We start from the raw sequence: 19,485 nt of genomic DNA, 5'->3' as shown, positions 1-19,485 counted from the left end.
AGTTTCTGTTTTTTAAATTTAAGGCTGACTAGCATATAAGAAACCAAATTGTCTCTATCTCCTTATCTCCATATGTATATTTAGGTAGTTTTATACTCTGACATCAGCTCCTTCCTCAGGGTTCATGGACTATCTTTGAAGAAGATTTGGAAAGAATTTAACAGCTAGAGAATGAGGAGTAATGCTATAAAATGCTGTCTTCTGGACATGACATTGCTGTCACACAAACAAACTCACAGCAAATACAAATACCTATACTAGTTCCACAAAAGGTCAGTTTGGTTAAGATTTCCTTCACAGAAAGAGGAAGCTTATGGCAGCCTTATTCCCAGATTAGGATATATTTGCAATTAAAGACTTCTAAAAAATAAAGTGTCCCTTTTCTTTCAGCAGTGCCCACTGGTATCCCTCCCATACTCCATTAGATCACCCAACACTCATGTCCGTGTGAACATTACTAGTAGTATTCAAAGACTATTAAAAAGTGCATACAATTTTGATGAAGATGTGGTGGAGGTTGGGAGTGTTTCAATGAGATAATTGGGGATGGGATTATGGTATATTGTGTGCATGTATGAATTGAAATACAGAGACATAAGCAAGTGGAAGGAAGTTAGTAGGAAAAAATGTGAGAGGTTTATATCTTCTCCAAAATGTATTCTGGAGTAATTTTTACTTGATTTCAATATGGAAATAGAGAACTCCTTGGGAGAAAGCTGAAAAACTAGCAAATCAAAAGTTTCACTTCATTTTAAAATAGTTTTTTTATTATTTGTAAGTTGTATACATTTATATAATGTATTTTGATCATACCCTTTTTACTATTATGTGCTATCAACTTTGATTTCTCTTCCAGTTTCATGTCTTCATTTTATTTATTTGCTTTTAATAACCCTTTGAATCAAATTAGTGCTATTCATATGTCCATCGGTGTGTTGCCATGAACTAGACAATGAGCAACCCACTGATGGCCACATCACCAAAGGAGAAAGACTCACTTTCCTTCTACAGCTATAAAGTATCAATTGCTCCATTTTCAAGAATAGTCCCTTGAACGCTACTCCTTGATACATGCTGGAATTTTGATTGGCTTGATTTTGTGAAGGACTTGTGTAAGTAATCATAAATGCAGTAAATTCACATGTGTAATAGTCATGCCATATGTAGAAGTCAGAAATTTACAGCGCTTCTCCTCCTTGTCATACTTTATCTAAACCTTGGGTGTTGGGAGGCACCGTTAGATAGATGGACTCATTGTTAGCTGAGAATGAGTTATGTATTCTCAGCACTTTGATCAAGAGTGAATCTCTGTGTTACCACTAGCAACTGCCCAAAGATTCTTCTCTGACCTAGGGTCATAGAATAGCACAATATATAAAGTAAATATTGGGCAGGTAGTTTGACAACATGACAATTAAACAAAACAATGATTCCATTCACCTCTGCACCTATGATCTTTCCCATAATGGGATTTTTTTTTCTTCAGGCTTACTGTATTACATATAAAATCTCTCCTGTGGATCAGGCCTCATATTTCATCAGAAAGCAATTGGTTACCTACATAATTTTTATGACACAATTGCTTCAGTAGCCAGGTCTTGCTGGCTTGTTAGTATTGTAGCATGCAGGATACAGTCCTGGAAAATTCCATCAGCTTATTTCTCCCTCAGCAGCCTGTATTTTATGTCTCCATGTAAGGTAACATGTAGGAATTTTTACAGACAGCTTAAGGTTGATTTCAAAAATCTTGTGTGACTTTTGTGGACTTTGAATCTGTTGTTCCCATTTTTTTAATCTAAGAAAAAGAACATGTTTCCCTTGTCTTTCTTTGTACATTATGTTTTTTTTTTTAACTTTTTGAGACTGTCTTACTGGAAAGATCAAAGAGTTCTTAAACTCACAGCCTGCTTCACTCAGCTTTTCAAGAATCTTTATTCTGTTTATAAATGTTAGGGTCTTTGGACATTTGTCACGTTCTTTCTCTATAGTCATCCTGTGAGTAATTTCATTTACTCTCATGGCCTGAATAATTAAGATGTTTGAATATATAAAAAAATCTTTGCTGTGGCCCACATAAGACTGAGCATGGATCATTTTTCCCTCTCTTCTTTGCTTTATCTGCTTCACCTCTCTTCACCCATTCTGTTCTTGCTCATCTACATCCTGTTCTTTGGGTATCACAAACCTATTCTTACGTAACCACCTTCAAATCACTCTTTTCTTTCATTGAACTCTTTTCCTATACTTTCTCCTGGTTCACTTCCTTTTTTACTCATTTTACTGCTCCAAAAACTCAGGCAATTCCTTCTCTCCTAAAGCACATTACCTAAAATGTCACTATATCTATTATCTAGTCATTCTTCCTACATTTCATTTGACTAAAAACTGTACTACCTTATTTTATGCTTATAATTTATTTAATTAATTAATTTACATGTTTATGATTTGTTTCATTTATTGTGACATAACCCAACATTTCCTTCTTTTGTTGATTCTCATTAAGGTACTGAAAATGTTTTGTTTAATGAAAATAAGTATTGCTGGCATTTAACACATTCAGTTTTAGGGATCATTCCTCACCATGGTGAGATTGTTCTGTAATATTGTTTTGGTGAGTAAGTTATTTTACATTTGTGTTAATTATAGTTAGATAACAAAGGCTACTAGTGATGTGTTTACAAAATATATACATTTTTTCTCATCATGCCTAGAACAATAGATTAGGAATAGGATCAAGTGTAAACTTCACAGACTCTTTACTTATACTTCGTAATTAATGACTGATTTTAAAAATATGAAAATTATATGTACATTTTCTGTTTGGTTTGGAAACATAATGAGACACATATACAACTCTATTACAGGTATTCTTGGAACTGACTGAAAATGAGGTATATTATTTAAAATTGTACAGAATCTCTAAGTCAAGGTATATAGAATAGTAGGCCAGGCCTACATAAATGTAAACCAACTTAAGCCATATTTCGTAGACAATCAAGAACATTGACAAATACATGTACCTCGATTTTGGAGAGGGTAAATTGTTGCTCCAGGTGAGGTTTGGAAGATAATGAAAAAATCTTGTTTGAAATATTTTCCAGCCTACTAAATGTTTAACAGATTGAATTTTGATCAAAGCCCTACTCTAATTAATTTCAATTGATGGGAAACCTAGCTGATGAGAAAGCTATTTTTGCTGAGAGTATCTATACTAAAATACATAGTCTAAAGTAAGTATTTGAATAGCAGGGACCAGGAAATATTGAAAAATCCTGACCCATAATGCCTTGGATTTGATCTGGTTTTAACACACTCTCTCTTTCTTTTAAATGTATTTACTCATTTTTAGTTTTTAATTTTCATTCTATAGAGTTCAATGATATTTTCTTACCATTCCCAACTCTTCCTAGAATTTCTACCCTTTCTATTCAACTAACTCTATTCAATATCTTCTCCTAGCCATGGGTATCAAAGCTCTGGAACTAGTAAGCTATTAAAAGATAAACCTGAGGTATGAAACTTGCAATGTAAATCAACAAATCAAATCATAAACAATTTGAACGCAGGCTTACAGTAGTATACAATGTAATCAGTTTTGTTTTTTGTTACTTACCATGGAGATGATGCATTTTACAAAGTAGTTCACTAAAAGTTAGATCATCAAAACTATTCTACAAATGCTGAACTAAATGATCTAGTTATGTAGATCAAACTCAGACAATCATGACATTAATGGGAGCAAATGACTTTTATTGATGAGCTTCCTAAGGGCACCTTTCATGTCCTTATTTCTCAGGCTATATATGAAAGGATTCAACATGGGTGTCACCACTGTGAAGAGTACTGCACCAATCTTGTCTGTGTCCTCAGGGTGAGTGGATGAAGGGAAAAAGTAAACCCCTACAATGGTACCATAGAAGATGAATACAATTGTCAGGTGAGAGCCACAGGTAGAGAAGGCTTTCCATTTTCCTTCCGAGGATGAAATTCTCAGTACATCCCTGATGATGCAGATATAGGAGAAGAGAATGAGGGCAAAGGGAAAGGTGATGACTGATAACCCCACAATAAATTTTACCAGTTCATTGATCATTGCATCTGAGCAGGAAAGTTTGATCAGAGGGGCCAAGTCACAGAAGAAGTGTGGGATGGTGTTACGGTTGCAAAAAATCAACTGATTGGCCAGAAGAGTATGTGTCAGGGCAACAATATTGCTTAGAGCCCATGGACAAACAGAAAGCAAAAGACAGAACCTGGGGTGCATGATGTTTGTATAATTCAGAGGGTGGCAGATAGCCACATATCGATCATAAGCCATTACCCCCAAAAGAAAATTGTCAATGACAACAAACACAATAGAAAAGTACATCTGTGTAATACAGCCCTCATAGGAGATGGATAGACTATTGGTCTGAATATTCATCAGCATTTTAGGGACTGAGGTAGAAGAAGAGGAAATATCAGCAAAGGATAGGTTGGCAAGGAAAAGATACATGGGAGTATGAAGATGTATATCCAAGCCAATGGCCAGAATTATGAGACTGTTTCCAACCACAGTGACCAGGTACATACTCAAGAAAATCACAAAGATGAGTTTTTGCTTCTCAACCTGGTTGGAGAGACCCAAGAGGATGAATTCAGAGATGGTGGTTTGGTTTCCTTGATCCATATTCATTTTAATCTGAAGAAAAAGAACACAAACTCTCCATATTCTCTAAAACAAAACAAAACAACACAACACAAAACAAAACAAAACAACCCCTAAATAGTATTACTTTTTCTGGAGGAAGATTTTGGGTGACATTTCTTTGATGCTGGAGGAGAAATTCCTTCTATGTTTAAGTAGAAGGGCTACTTACTAACAGATTATCTTAGCAGTGCAGTGGCTTAGAAAATTCCTTAACAATAAAGAGATAATTAATTCTTCTCAGTGAGCATATTCTGACCATAATTTTTATAGATGGCTCTAAAATTTAAATCTCTAAACCAAGAGCACAGATATGTGACCCATAATGTAAACATGCAATATACCATAGAATTATTTACTTAAAATACACAAGGAAAAGCTCAGGAGGTAGATCAGTTGTTAAAGTGTTTTTTGTGAAAAAACTTGTGGATGTGAGTTTAATTTCTAGCACCCATACAAAAACCAGTTATAGTGGTAATGTGTGTTTTCATTCCTCCCTCTTTGTTTCTTATCTCCTATTTTCTGTCTCTCCCTTTCCCTTTTCCTCACTTACCAACTCTCTACTTTCTCCTTTTCTCCTCTCTCTCTCTCTCGCTCTTTCTCTTTCTACTTTCTCCTCCTCCTCCTCTCTCTTTCTCTCATGTGTCTGTGTGTCTCTTTCTGTGTGTGTTTGTGTGTATGTGTGTGTACGTGCGTGTGTGTTAATATGGGAGGATGCTTGTGGCTTACTGATTAACTAGTCTTGCAGAATCAGTAAACTCCAGATCACTGTAAGAAACTCTGGATATCTCCTGAAGAATGATGCCTAAAGTAGATGTCAAGCTTCCTCACAAACTGATTCGACACACTGCACACAGATATGTACCCTTCTCACATTAACAAAAATACAAAAGGTAGAAAATGGTCCCAAGACTTTTTAACTTTCTTCCTTTAAACCTGACAAGATGGATATTTGAAGAGTCTTTGAAGTGAAGTATCTGCAGAGGCATAGCTAATTAAAATTTAGGAATCCATATTAGAAAGTACTGTTGTATGGGTGCTCCATTCTACAAAAGTTAGAGGAGGAAGACTTCAAAAAATTGTAACTAAAGATTGACTGAAAGAGGAGAAAATCAGCACTCTTTGGTGATCCAAGAAACTTAAGTACAGATATGAACATGAAGTCATGGGCTTGTTTCTCACTTCTGAATGTTGGAAGATAATTACTCCACTATTGAATGGTTGGAGAAAGGTGAATAGTAGAAGAAAAAGCTTTTATTTCTTCTTATTGCAGGACAGATATAATGTGAAATTTGTATTGGTTAAGGAGGACTTCAGGATGTGGCTGTACTCAGGTCACCTCCTTAGGTCTCCAATCAAGAGGCATACTAGTGGTATGAAGGATGCTAATGTTATAAAATAATGGGTTAGTTGTCTAATGAAAGGCACACTGGGAAAAGATATTATACTTGTCAAAAATGTTATTGCTGGTCAGTATCCAGAGTTGGGTTTTGAAAGCAACCCTGAAATCTCAGGACTGTTCACAACAAAGAACTTACTGATAGTTCTTTCTGGCCACTGCGTTCAGTAGTTTTTCCTCTTCTATTTTGTTACATCTCTTTATCTCTATAAAATGCTAATGAAGACTGAGTAATAAATAACAATTAAAATCACAATAACACAATTTGTTTGCAGGGAGATGAGGTTAAAGAATGAGAGCAAAGTCCCACTGCCCACTTCTCACCCCCTGACACCTACTCTAAAGTCTCGACTGACTACCCAAGGTGAAACCTCTGTCTACTCATTTCCTCAACCCTGAACACTCACTGCACACTCCATGACTACACAATATATAGCTCCTGACTACTTGTGGCAAATCCATTAAGTACCCATCATACATACCCTAACCATACCCTGATGCAAACCCTGACTACTCACTGAATGATCACTAACCATTTTCCCTTAGTACATGTAGGACCTGAGATCAAGAAAGAAAACACATACTTTGAAGTAAATTAAAAGTGAAATATTAAGATGGGACTTTAAAAATCTGGAAATATGTCTTTAGCACTAAAAATTTTGGACTACAAATGGTCATAAATCTATTTTCATCTAAAAAGTTGTCACTTAGAAACAGGAAAAATTAGACTAGGTGTTTTTTCTTGAAATGTTTGCCTCTGTCTTTCTTCTCTCCTACTAGAACTTGAGTACTACCCCTGCCCTTTCTCCCTTTGTCTCTTACCTCTCTCTTTCTTATCCTTCTTCAAATGTCTCTCAAATGGTTCTTTTGAAGGGTAGGGGACAGTCACTCATTTCCACTGGGATTCTAGAAACCTGAATCGTAGGGAGAAAGGAGAACATATGAGGATTCCTTAATTTGTAAAAGCTCAGCTTGTAAATTAGAGGGGGAAAACATGCAAAATGGAGAGACTTAGTAAGAAAACTCAAATGGGCTAAAAGGCTGGCATGGCTCTGAAGCTAACATATAGACAATGCTGAAGGTGCTGCCATTGTAGATCTTGGGGTGGTTTTGGTTTATCAAGAAAGGGAGATTTTATGATTTTGAATCTCTCTCTCTAACCTTAGCTTTCCAACCTACCTCCTCAAACTATCAACAATCTTTCTAAGCTTTTCTGATTCCCTGAGGTAGCTGACAAGATGGTTAAGACAAAAGTTAAATTCTAAGATTCTCACCTTTCAATGATAGTTTGAAAAATCCAAATTCAAGTGTTTTGTGTTGTTGTTGTTGTTGTTCTATCTTGACTACAGAGATGAAGACTGCAAACAATCCTAGTGGGCTTCTCTGATAATGCTTTCATGATGCTGAACTCACATGGGACATTTAACTCCTCCAAAGTCCTCAGGGAAAGCATCTCTTCAAGTGTTTTCCTCAAGGCAAACTAATTTTGACATAATAGTTTGCATAGGGGTAATAGACATGCAACTGTTCTTTGCTTTGTTTGTCTTTAAGTCCTCTTTCTATGCTGAGAAGTCCTTCTTTTAACTGAGTCACTTACTGCTATTTAGAGTAAATTAATTGTTGGTTGCAGTTTGGTTTTGTTTCCATTAGCATAGGAGTATGTTGAGATTCTCTTCTTAATTCCTTCATTCTCCCTGCTAAATAAGAACATAGTCAATATCCTGAGAATTGACTTACATTCTTTTTCCAGAGGTTATGACTTTAATGAGATTACATCTTTAGTGGAAGTTCATGATCCCTGTAGCATTGAAAGAATATTGGCACTGGGATAGAGTTTGAAAAAAGAATAATTCAGACAGCTAAGCTCTTAATTATAAAGAAAAGAAATAAAGCATATGATTACAATATTCCTTTAATTTTTATGACATCTTTTACTTTTTAGATGATAATAAAATTACACCATTTTCCTGTCTTTTTCTGTCCTCCTAAAGCCGCCCATATTTTTGTCCTTGCTTTCTTTAACCTCTCTCATTAATATTTTGTATGCATATAAATGTGTATTTTCTATAATAATGTTCTATGTTGATGTGAGGCTTTACTGAGAGCATGTAAGCTTTAATTTTAAGTAACTGAGAAAGAAAAATGAAGCCTCCTCTTATAACCTAAGGTATAACCATGTGCCATGGTACTGAGTCATGAAGTATAATTTAAAAATAGAGTCAGCATGTATTATTTATTTATTTATTTATTTGTTTGTTTGTTTATTTTATTTATTTACATCTCAAATGTCCCACTTCCCGGTTTCTCCTCTTCAAAATCCCCATTCCAATTAAATTTTCCCTTTGCCTATATAAGGCACCCACCCACCCCATTGCTCCCTCACCAACCTAGTATGCCCTTACACTGTGGTACGCAGCCTCCACAAAACCAAGGGTCTCCCCTCCCACTGATACCAGATAAGGCCACCCTTTTGTCCATATGTAGCTGGAGCCATGGGTCCCTGCATGTTTACATTTCGGTTGGTGGTTTAGTCTCTGGGAGCTCTGGGGTGGTCAGGTTAATACTTTTATTCTTCCTATAGGGTTGCAATCCCCTTCAGTTCGTTCAGTCCTTCTCCCAACTCTTCAGATGTGGTCCCCAGGCATAGTCAGATGGTTGTCTGTGAGTATCTGCATCTGTATTGTCAAGCACTGGTGGAACCTCTCAATGGGAAAGCTATAACAGGATCCTCTCAGCAAACACTTCTTGGAATCAGCAATCATGTTGGGGTTTAGTGTCACCAGGTAGGTTAAACTCCTAGGTGGAGCAGTCTCTGGATAGCCTTTCTTTCAGTCTCTACTCCATTTTTTTCTCTGCATTTTCTTTAGAAAGGAACAACTCTGGACTAAAATTTTTGAGGTGAGTGGGTGGCCCTATCCCTCAACTGTAGTCTATGCCTATCTACTGGGGATGATCTCTACAGATTTTCTCTTTTCTTTTCTTTTCTTTTCTTTTCTTTTCTTTTCTTTTCTTTTCTTTTCTTTTCTTTCTTTCTTTCTTTTTTTGTCTTGGCATTTACCATTTTTTTAAATTAATTTATTTTTTACACTCCTTATTTTTATCCCCCCCCCCATTCACCCTTCGATTGTTCCACATCCCATAACTCCTCCCTACCCACCTGTTTCTGTGTAGACAAACATCATTTGACAAGATTAAGTTATGGAAGTCAATATAGTGATTCCTTAGAAAACTTTGAATGGATGTACCTCAAGACCCACATATACCGCACCTGGGCATACACCCAAAGGATGCTCATTCTTCACAAAGAAATTTGATTACTGAACTATATTTGCAGATGCTTTATTCATAATAGCTCAAATTGGAAACAACCTGAATGTCCATCAACTGAAAAATGGATTAAAAATGTCAAAATTTAAATCCCAGCACTTGGGAGGCAGAGGCAGGTGGATTTCTGAATTCAAGGCCAGCCTGATCCACAAAGTGAGTTCCAGGACAGCCAGGGCTAAGCAGAGAAACCCTGTTTTGAAAAAAAAACACCAAAATGTTATAATTTACACAGTGGAGTATTACTCTAGTATTAAAAATTGACATCATGACAATTGAAGTCAAATAGATGAAACTAGAAAAAAAATATTCTAAATGCGTTATCTCAGACCAGACTCCAAAAAAGAAATATCATATGTACCCACTTATAAGTAGACATTAGCTGCTAAAAATGATCATGTTACAATCTACAGACCATGAAAGGTTAAGTAACAAGAAGAACTCTGAGAGGGATTCATGGATCTCCCATTGTAGGGGTAATAGATTTTGTGCATGGTCTGGGGGCAAATGGGAATGGGAGATGGAGCTAGAGAGTATGGGGATAAATAACTGGAAACAGAGGGAGAGAATATGGGGATAAATAACTGGAAACATAGGGCATTTTAGTGGCAATGCAGAATCCTAGTGCAGTAGAAACTCTTGGGATGCTACAAGGGTGACCCTAGGGAGTCCTCTAGTAATGGAACCATATGTATTTGGTACTGGACATCATCTGTAACTAAGCAACTACCAGTGGTGGAAGTGGAACACCAACACAGTCACAAAAGCTTTGACCTACAATCTATCTTGTCTGCAATATGTACTGGGGCAATGGAGGCAAAGAACAGATGGAAGTGAATAACAAGTGACTAGTCGAATTTGAAGCCCAGACATGAAATAGAGCCCATGCCAAACACTGTTTGGATGACTAGAGTCCATGCTCAACACTTTCTGGATAGCCCTGATACCTGGTGATATTCTGCTATACTCATAGATATGTGCTTAGCACAGTCATCATCAGAGAGTTTTCCTCTGGTAGCTGATTTGAGCAGCTGCAGAGACCTAATGCCAAATATTAGGAAGAGAAAGCACTCAATTGGAGATTTGCATTGGGTCCTGCCTTTGGAGCTTGGGGAACCCCATTCAAAGGGGAGAAGAAAAATTATAGTATTCAGAGGGATTAAGGAATTCAGCCCAGAGAATCAACTAAGGGCAGCTCATAGGGGCTCATAGAGAATTCACAGAACTTGCATGTGTAACTTAGTGTTTTTGTGGGACTCCTAACAATAGAAGTGAGTATATCTCTGATTCTTTTTCCTGTTCTTGAGAACCTTTCCCTCCAATTGGGTTGTGTCACTCAGGCTTGAAGGTTTGTGCCTAGTCTTATTTTATTTTGCTACACTGCATTTGGTTGATATCCCTGTGAGGCCCATTCTTTTCTGAAGGTAAACAGGAGGAAGAGTAGCTCTAGGGAAGGGGGAAGATAAGAGTGGTGTCAGGAAGGAGTGGAAGGAAGGAAAACATAGGTTGGAATGCATTGTATTAGAGATAAATAAATATGTAAATAAAACTATTACCAGGAAAAATATACAGAATGGAGGAAACAACAGAAATAAAAAATTTTTAAATGTTCTGATTCACTTTTATATAGTTACTTAGCGTGTACACTTAAAACTAATTTCTTCTGAATTTTGGAGAGTTGGTTTAGTGGGTAATAATGCTTGCTACTTTTGCAGAGAAGACGATTACAGTTCCCTGAATTCACATGCTTCTCACAACAATCCATAACTCCATTTCAGGGTGGGGTGCCCTAGTTGGCTTACCTAAAAAGAAATACCTTACCTAAAAAGAAATCATCTATTTCTTCTTTTCAGAAAGAAAAACTAATATGAGAGAGAGAACACAGAAGCATCAGGACCATAATTAGTTTTTGCTACCTTACCATAGCTGTGACATGGTAGATGCTATGTCAATGGAAAGAAAATGAAAAATGATAGGAAGAAAGAAATGTACTCATTGAAATGTAAAAATGATACAATTGATGAATTATCTAATTTATGCTTCTGCATGAGATGATGTCTAAGATAATAGGATATATATCTTTGAGAATAATATATAGTTTTATGAATTTTCCTTACTGAAGATACCTCCTCAGCAGGCAGTATTTACAAAGACATCAATCTATCATCAAGAAAGTATTACTTGTGTCTGAAGCAGCAATTGCTATAGGAGAACAAAGAAAATTTAAACTTAAATTATATTCACAGCACTTTGAAAAATTAGTACAGATAAACACATGGTGAACATAGAAAATATAATCAAGAGCCAAACTTAAAAGGAAAACAAATTGGTTTTTAATCGTTTGTCATTTAGACTTAATTGGCTTAACCGATAGATACTCCACTCCACACTCAAGATATCAACTAGTGTCAGAAGCTGGTACATGGAAGAAAGAGTTCTTCAGAGCATCTTTGATATCTTTATTCCTAAGGGTGTAAATCAGAGGGTTGAGTAATGGAGTACCAAAGATATAAACCAGGGAAATTTGGCGATCCTCATCATCTGAGGTGCTGGAGCGGGGCCTCAGGTACACTAGGCTACAGCAGCCATATTGTAGCAAAACCACAGTGAGGTGGGAGGAACAGGTGGAGAATGCCCTCTGACGACCCTCTGCAGAATGCATGTGGAGAATGGTAGAAGCTATGAACACATAAGAGATGAAAATTAGCAGGAATGGGACTGTCAGAACTAGGATACTAACTACATAGAGAACTGCCTGGTTCACATGGATGTCAGCACAGGCCAGGCGCATGATAGGAGCCACATCACAGAGGAAGTGGTTGATTTCAAGGCGGTGTCTACAGAATGGCAATGTGAAGGTAAAGGCAGTAAGCTCCAAGGAGAGAAGAAGTGCCAAGCTCAAAGAGCCTATTACCATCTGGACACACAGTTTCTGGGTCATGATGAGGTTGTAGTGTAGTGGATGGCAGATGGCCACATATCTGTCATAAGCCATGACTGTCAAGAGAAAACAATCAGTGCAGCCAAAGACAGAGAAAAAGAACATTTGTGTCCCACAACTAGCCAGTGATATGGGTTTCTGGTCTCCAAAGATGTTGGAAAGAATCAAGGGCACCACATCTGTGATGTAGCAGATTTCCACAAATGACAGGCTGCCCAGGAAAAAGTACATGGGAGTGTGCAGGGAGCTGTGATTGCACACCACCCAGATAATTGTGGTATTGCCACAGAGGATCATCAAATAGAGGAGGAAGAAGACGGTGAAGAGGATTGCCTGAAATTCAGGAACATTGGTTAAGACACGGAACACGAACTCTGGTGGACCAGATTTGTTGAAGAAAGGGTTTCTATCCACCATGTCTTCTGAAAAAAAAAAAAGCCAATGATTGATGGCTTATATTAAGGATAGAAAGGCTGATTCTTAGTTTTGACTAGGGATTGTCTATTTAGAATTCTGTTTTCAAGTACAATGGTGAAAATACATTCATAATAGAAGCCTCACATGGTTTTATTAATTGGGCAGTAGACTAGAAATTCTCATTGTAAGCTATAACAATCAGTTTTCCTTTTGATACAACCTATCATGCAGCTATTTAAATTCCATTGGCATGAGCTAATACTTTGTTTGTATTTTATTGTATTTAATTAAATAGGTATAATTGTAGATATTTTAAAATTAAGTCAGTACAAATTCTGGCCATCTTTTTGGATAATTATTGTTATTGAAATACAACATATACATGGAGAATTTCTGAAAAATCCAAGTAAGAAGTGAATTTTCAATTTTTGAGATGGACAATGAATATTCCAGTATAAAAATTGTCAATATTAAGAAATGAACCAATTTCAATAACTTAAAAATATCCTTTATATTTTCCTAAGTCTTTATTTTTCATGAGTAACTATTTTTGACCTTTATCAATGCAAATTATCTTAACTGTGTTTCATTTTATGAATGTAATTATAAGGCATGTAATTTATTGTTTCTGTCTAAATGGAATTGAAACAAATCCAAAACAAAGGTTCTGAGTTGCTGAATGACTAATCAGAATGTGAGACTCACAGTAGAGAAGTTGTAATGTAAAAATAATAAGCTTTGCACCAATTATAGTGCTTGTAGGTGCCTGTTGGTTTATTAGGCCAAAATGTAATTAAGTCTTTCCTGCTGTGGACCCTATGAGCTACAATAATAACCAGTGGCCTGGCCTGATCAGCTCACTAGTGCAATAGTGACCTTAATGCCATAAGAGTAACCAGCCACATTATACTTGGATTTAGGATGTACTCAACTGGATGAGAATGTGGTATCTGCTAGAAAAAAACTTATCTAAAAACTCTCTGGCTGTATTCCATTAAGTGACTGAAAAATCTCGTGGCTTGCTAGGTTAAAGACATTCAACTTTTCAATATTTTGTTATCTAGTAATGCATACAAATTCACAGACTACATCCAATACTTACAATATTATATAGTTTTCCCCATATCTATTCTCAGAAACCACATTAACCCTTTGTATGTGACGATTTCTGTGTGTTCAGTTAACTTCATTTGAAAGGGAATGTGTGAATTACTCAGCTCTGGACTTTACTAGTTTAACTACCACTTACATTAGTGTTACAGGTAAAGTCAAGAATGTCCAGTTTTTTGACTCTTATATGTACTCTCAAATAGATTTTATTTAAGATCAACTGAATTAAGTTGTAAAATTTCAGGACCTTTAAATTTCCTTCAAAGCCAGATAATATTCAATGACTTCTTCCATATAATATAAAACAATCACTTAAAACTCGCATAGATTGTGGCTTTTCATTGCCTAATGGCTATCTATTTATATATGCTTATCATATCCAACATGCAACAATAAAGAACTTTGTTGAGATAGATTTAGCTAATCAATATATAGTAGACAGCATAACAATTAAGCTATTAATGTCCTTTTGAACCGACATGATGGGTTAATGATGAGAAAGTCATTGATTTTATAAGTACTTCTTTGTTGCAGATTGATAATACCAATCCAGAAACACTGTATATAAAAACAAAATGTTCTTCTAAACATGAGAGAATCAGGAAACCACAGAATTCTCTAAGTTTATGTCTTACCTAAGTATGCTCACTTACCAAAATACACATAAAATTGAATGCCTAAGGAATATAAGAAACATGTAATCCTACCTGTCTTCCACAACTGAGGTATCTAGAGATTAAGTTCATTGCAAATGTATATGATTGCTATTAGAATGACTAATACCATAATTTACATGCTAATAGATTAGTTTAGAGCTGAGTTCCTGGACATCCCTTAAGTATATTATCTCCTCATTTATCCTAGGCAATTTAAAACATAATTAAGAAAGTGTACAGTTCAAATAAAAGCAGGGCGGGGGAGGGCATAGGGGATGTTTGGGATAGCATTTGAAATGTAGATGAAGTAAATACCTAATAAAAAATTGGAAAAAGAAAAGACCTTCAGTATGATTCTGATAGTTCAGCCAAAACAAACACTTAAGCTCAGGGCACAATTGGCAGGACACTAATTAAAAACACAGGTTGCTGAGGTAGACAAAACTGACAGAAAATAGTAACATGATATCTGTCAAATGAAAGGGATCTTTTAAGAGCAAAGGGAGAAACTTTATTATTCTTGTCAGGGAACAATATAATTGAACATTGTTCAAAGGCAGACTCTTAACAACTCCAAAATGGTTCCATGAGAAAATCGGCCAGCTGTTTGTAAGGAACCAAGTGATAACAAATGACGAGAGAACTGAATGCTTTGGCTTCTCTCACACTTTTTCCATGTTTGTGAAATATGAAATTGTTAGAATGGCTAACCAAAATAACAGTCATGAAGGATAGACAAAATGTTATGGAAAATGTAAAACTAAAGCACAATAGAGTATAATTGAATGGTTCCCAATGGAGAGTCCCTACATGTAGGAGACCTGAGCCTTAATGCATGCAAGGAAGGCATGTAATAAACTGGTTGGGAAACTGGATTTCTAACATTTAGTGAGATTGGCTTTTTATTATTGGAGAAGGGTCTTTAATTACTAAAACAAAAGGTGCTTTCTAAGTACATATGGACATAACAATACTGATTCATTCCAGGTTGTCACCTAGAGATAGGGTAGGGATATGAAATAGGATGGTTTTTATTGAGATTTACTGAAGAAATACCAGTATGAAAGTCAAGTAGTATTTGGATTTTGTTATTTTTCCCTTTCTCTATTTTAGCATTGCTAATATCATTGTCTCTTAAGGGGTTTTTGTTTCTGTGGATAATTTGAAAAATCATTGACAATACAATTGAAACTAGATAATTGAAGGAAGGGCTCTTCTGGAGTAGTGGTTCACCTGTCTCTCCTGAGATGCTTGGCTTACAGATTTCAGGAGGAAGTGTATTTCTGTAATGTGGAGATATGTTGAGAGTTAATTCTGTATTTTCTCCTTTTGCTGATTAGAAGAGACTATTCTGTGAATGCATAGACTTCCTGAAAAAACTAAAATAGATAACATGTATGTAGGGATTATAAATAAGTCTTAGAATACCTTCACAGTGTTTTTTGGTGTTTAAATTCTAGATTGTTTTTTGGATTGGCCACAACAGAAACATGGATATTTTCTTTCTTTCATTAGTTCTTGTTCTTTAAAAGTTTTTTCATCCAGATCAGTTTCTTCTGTCTCTTTTCCTCCCAGTCCTCCCTCCACACCCCTGCCTTTCCCATCCACACCTTCTCTGCTTCTCTTCAGAAAAGGGCAGATCTCCAATGAATATCAACCAAATATCACATATCAAGTTTCTGTAAGACTAGGCACTTCCACAACTTAGAAGTCACTCAACCAAAAAAAAAAAAAAAAAAAAAGATAAAAAAATGCGCTACATTTACACCGTGAAGTATTATTCAGCTGTTAAAAAACATACATCATGAAATTTCCAGACTTGTGTATTTTCAATTGAAGACATAAAACCTAGTTTTCTTGTTCTACTTCTCAAAGCTACTAAGATTGTTGGGTAAACAGTTTTGGGTCTTTAAGGTGATCCTCTAGCTGATTAAAATCAAGGGTCAAATTTAAAAATGCCACAACTCTTACTGATTATAAAATCATAGCACTTACTGGGGTCTAGACCTTAAAGCTTTTGCACTTACCAGTGCAGAGGTAGAAATGAAAGCATCTGTCCTTGGCTGCTTAGAACTAGACTCTTCGTCTGAGTCCCAGAGTTAATGAAGTCATGGACTCACAGTGGATCACTTGGGACATCTGCCTCTTTCCAGCTCCTTAGAGACAATATCCCCACGGTGCTTTACTCAAGAGAAACAGTTATTTTTACATTGTTGTCTGAGAGGCAATGAGGAATAGAGAGATAACTGTCTTTTTTTTTTTTTTTTTTTGCACTTTCTCCAGCACTGTTCCTACTCTGTGACCTTTTTCTTGTGACTTAGTTCGTTATTACTGTTCAGAGAAAGTGGACTACTTGCTGTGTGTGTGTGTTACATTCCTGGAAAGTGGAGGAACATAGAGAGTGAAACTTCTGTATTTTCTTCTTATGCTGATTAGAGTAGAATATGTGGTAAATTCTTAGAATATCGAGATGGACTCCTCTGCCATCAAATGGAAAAGATTCCGTCTATAGAAGAACACAAATATTGACCACTATACATTTCATTGGCTGCCAGAGTAGAAAACCAATCATTCAGTACACAGGATTTCTAAATGGAAACTAAAATTATCTATACTTACAATAATGAGAAATAATTGCTAAATAATATTGAATTGTTTCTTTTATAACTAGTAAATATAGAATAACAGACACTGAAGTAGACAAAACTAAGGAAAACTGTATATACACATGCATATTAATATGTCCTGTCTTCTAACATCCTTCAAACAATTTTGGAGTTCTTTCTCACCTAAGTCAAGAAAATTCATTCCATTTTTTTCAAGAAGTGTATTAATCCTATAGTTTAACAACAAACATATTTATTAAATCACATGTTCACATTTAATAAGGAAAACAAATTATGTGTTGCTGAACAATAATAATGTATTCTGGTAGTATCTTCTATCTATCTATCTATCTATCTATCTATCTATCTATCTATCTATCTATCTATCTATCATCTATCTGTATCATCGACCTCATCTACCTATGTATTCTAATATCTATTAACTATCAATCATCTATCTGCCCCATATCAGCTCTCATTAACTAAATTCTTGTCTCCCTCTATCTTTAGCTATGATATTTTGGTTATCTATCAGTCATCCGTTCTTTAGTATCTATAATCTATCCTCTACCTGCCTTCTTTCTGTCTCTTTCTCTGTCTCTGTCTCTGTCTCTGTCTCTGTCTCTGTCTCTGTCTCTCTTTCTTTCTCTCTCTCTTTTATATTTCTATCTCATCCCTTTATTTGTTTCCCTATCTGGACTGAGCTACAAAAGAAATAAAGTGGGAACAGAACACTTTATTTAGTAATTCATCCTTAAAGGACAATTCAGAATTGTTACTTATTTTACAGTTTTAAGAAGAACCTTCAGAATCATAGCCCAAGACAAAAAGTTAAGTTTTGGTGCGTTATTTAGAAAGAAAAATGCTAGGGAGGTGAAGTAGATGACTATATCAAAGAAAGGCAAATAAAAGTACTTTTAAAATGTAATATAATACATTGCTTTGTGAGACATTCTTCACAAAAGTATTTCTAAACAGATCTATTTACTTAGTGCATGATTAGTGTGAAAGGAAGATCCATAGCTGGTAGCAGCTCATCCAGGGGAAGATGTCTGTCTGTCTGTCTGTCTGTCTGTCTGTCTGTCTGTCTATATTTCTGTCAGGTGTTCTACTCTTTCTAATTTCTTTTTTTCCATTTGCCAAGGTATACCTCATGGAAACCTTTTTGAATTTTCAGGTTCTCTTGCATTAGAAACCAGGAACCATATTCTACATGATTCTTTGAGTCTCATAGTAGAGCATATTTTGTGTAAGTTGACACATGGTCTCAATGTTGGCTACTCATTATTATTCAACATTGTCTTAAACACAACAACTAGCACTGGTCCTTTCTACTGTGTCTTTCACAAAATCTTTTTTTTTTTTTGCCAAATTTGATTGATCTTGGAGATAAAAACAAATTTCTAAATGTTAGAACTTTATCACTTACGAATACATTTTTGAATGTATTTAAGAATGTACTCTCATTGAAGTACAGTGATACAGTGGGGGAAACAGATGTAAGCACTACATAAGGGTGGAGAATGTAGTCAGTTTTTTATTATTAATTTTAATTAATTATTTTATTTATTTACATCTCAAATGTTGCCTCACTCCCAGCCCTCCCTCACAGAGGTCTTCTCCCATCAACCCTTCTCTTCACTTCCAAGAGTCAAGTTTCTAGGGAATTAGGTGCATCCCTAAGACAAGGCAGAGATCTCTGCTAAATATGCACTGGGGGCCTCAGATCAGCCTGTGTACACACTTTGGTTGGTGGCTTATTCTCTGGGAGCTCCCAAGGGTCTGGGTTACTTGACATTCTTGGTCTTCCTATGGGGTTACCACCCTCTTTCAATTCCTTCAATCCTTCCCCTAAGCCTTCCATAGGGATACCTGACCTCAGTCCTATGCTCTCCTGCAATTATCTGTACCTGTCTCAGTCAGGTGCTGGTAAAACTTCTCTGAAGACAACCATGCTAAGCTCCTATTCTTTTGGGTCTTGGTTACCTCACTCAGGATGATATTTTCTAGTTGCATCCATTTGCCGGCGAAATTCATGATGTCTTTGTTTTTAATATCTGGATAGCCAGACGGCGGTGTACAATGAAATAGCATATTTACCTACTGATCCTCCACTTTCCTCTTCCAACTCCTCATAATTTCTTCTACAACTCCCTCTCAACTGTATGTCTTTTTAAAAATATTATTCATGAGCCAGGTGTGGTGACACACGCCTTTAATCCCAGAACTCTGGAATCAGAGGCAGGCGGATTTCTGAGTTTGAGGCCAGCCTGGTCTACAAAGTGAGTTCCAGGACAGCCAGGCTATACAGAGAAACCCTGTCTCGAAAAACAAAAAAAAAAAAA

The 19,485-nt window shown here is 36.0% G+C and overlaps 2 protein-coding genes across 2 annotated transcripts; both read right to left on the bottom strand.

Moving 5' to 3' along the window:
• Positions 1 to 3,680: 3,680 nt before the first annotated feature.
• Positions 3,681 to 4,728, bottom strand: LOC110336825 (olfactory receptor 1S1-like). The gene has a single exon (XM_021219579.1). It carries the CDS (start codon positions 4,673 to 4,675, stop codon positions 3,722 to 3,724), a length of 954 nt encoding a protein of 317 aa, XP_021075238.1. The 5' UTR covers positions 4,676 to 4,728; the 3' UTR covers positions 3,681 to 3,721.
• Positions 4,729 to 11,714: 6,986 nt separating this feature from the next.
• LOC110338118 (olfactory receptor 10Q1-like) lies at positions 11,715 to 12,798 on the bottom strand. The gene has a single exon (XM_021221349.1). The coding sequence runs from the start codon at positions 12,766 to 12,768 to the stop codon at positions 11,809 to 11,811; it is 960 nt and encodes a 319-aa protein (XP_021077008.1). The 5' UTR covers positions 12,769 to 12,798; the 3' UTR covers positions 11,715 to 11,808.
• Between the last annotated feature and the right edge of the window lie 6,687 nt (positions 12,799 to 19,485).

Source organism: Mus pahari, chromosome 1, assembly GCF_900095145.1.
Source record: "Mus pahari chromosome 1, PAHARI_EIJ_v1.1, whole genome shotgun sequence".
Taxonomy (NCBI): Eukaryota; Metazoa; Chordata; class Mammalia; order Rodentia; family Muridae; genus Mus; species Mus pahari.
Note: the sequence above shows the minus strand (reverse complement) of the source record. Positions and strands in the feature narration are given on the sequence as shown.

Bases quoted from the DNA above. Each gene is read 5' to 3' on its own strand.
- LOC110338118 (XM_021221349.1), bottom strand. From the start codon at position 12,768: ATGGTGGATAGAAACCCTTTCTTCAACAAATCTGGTCCACCAGAGTTC.
- LOC110336825 (XM_021219579.1), bottom strand. From the start codon at position 4,675: ATGAATATGGATCAAGGAAACCAAACCACCATCTCTGAATTCATCCTC.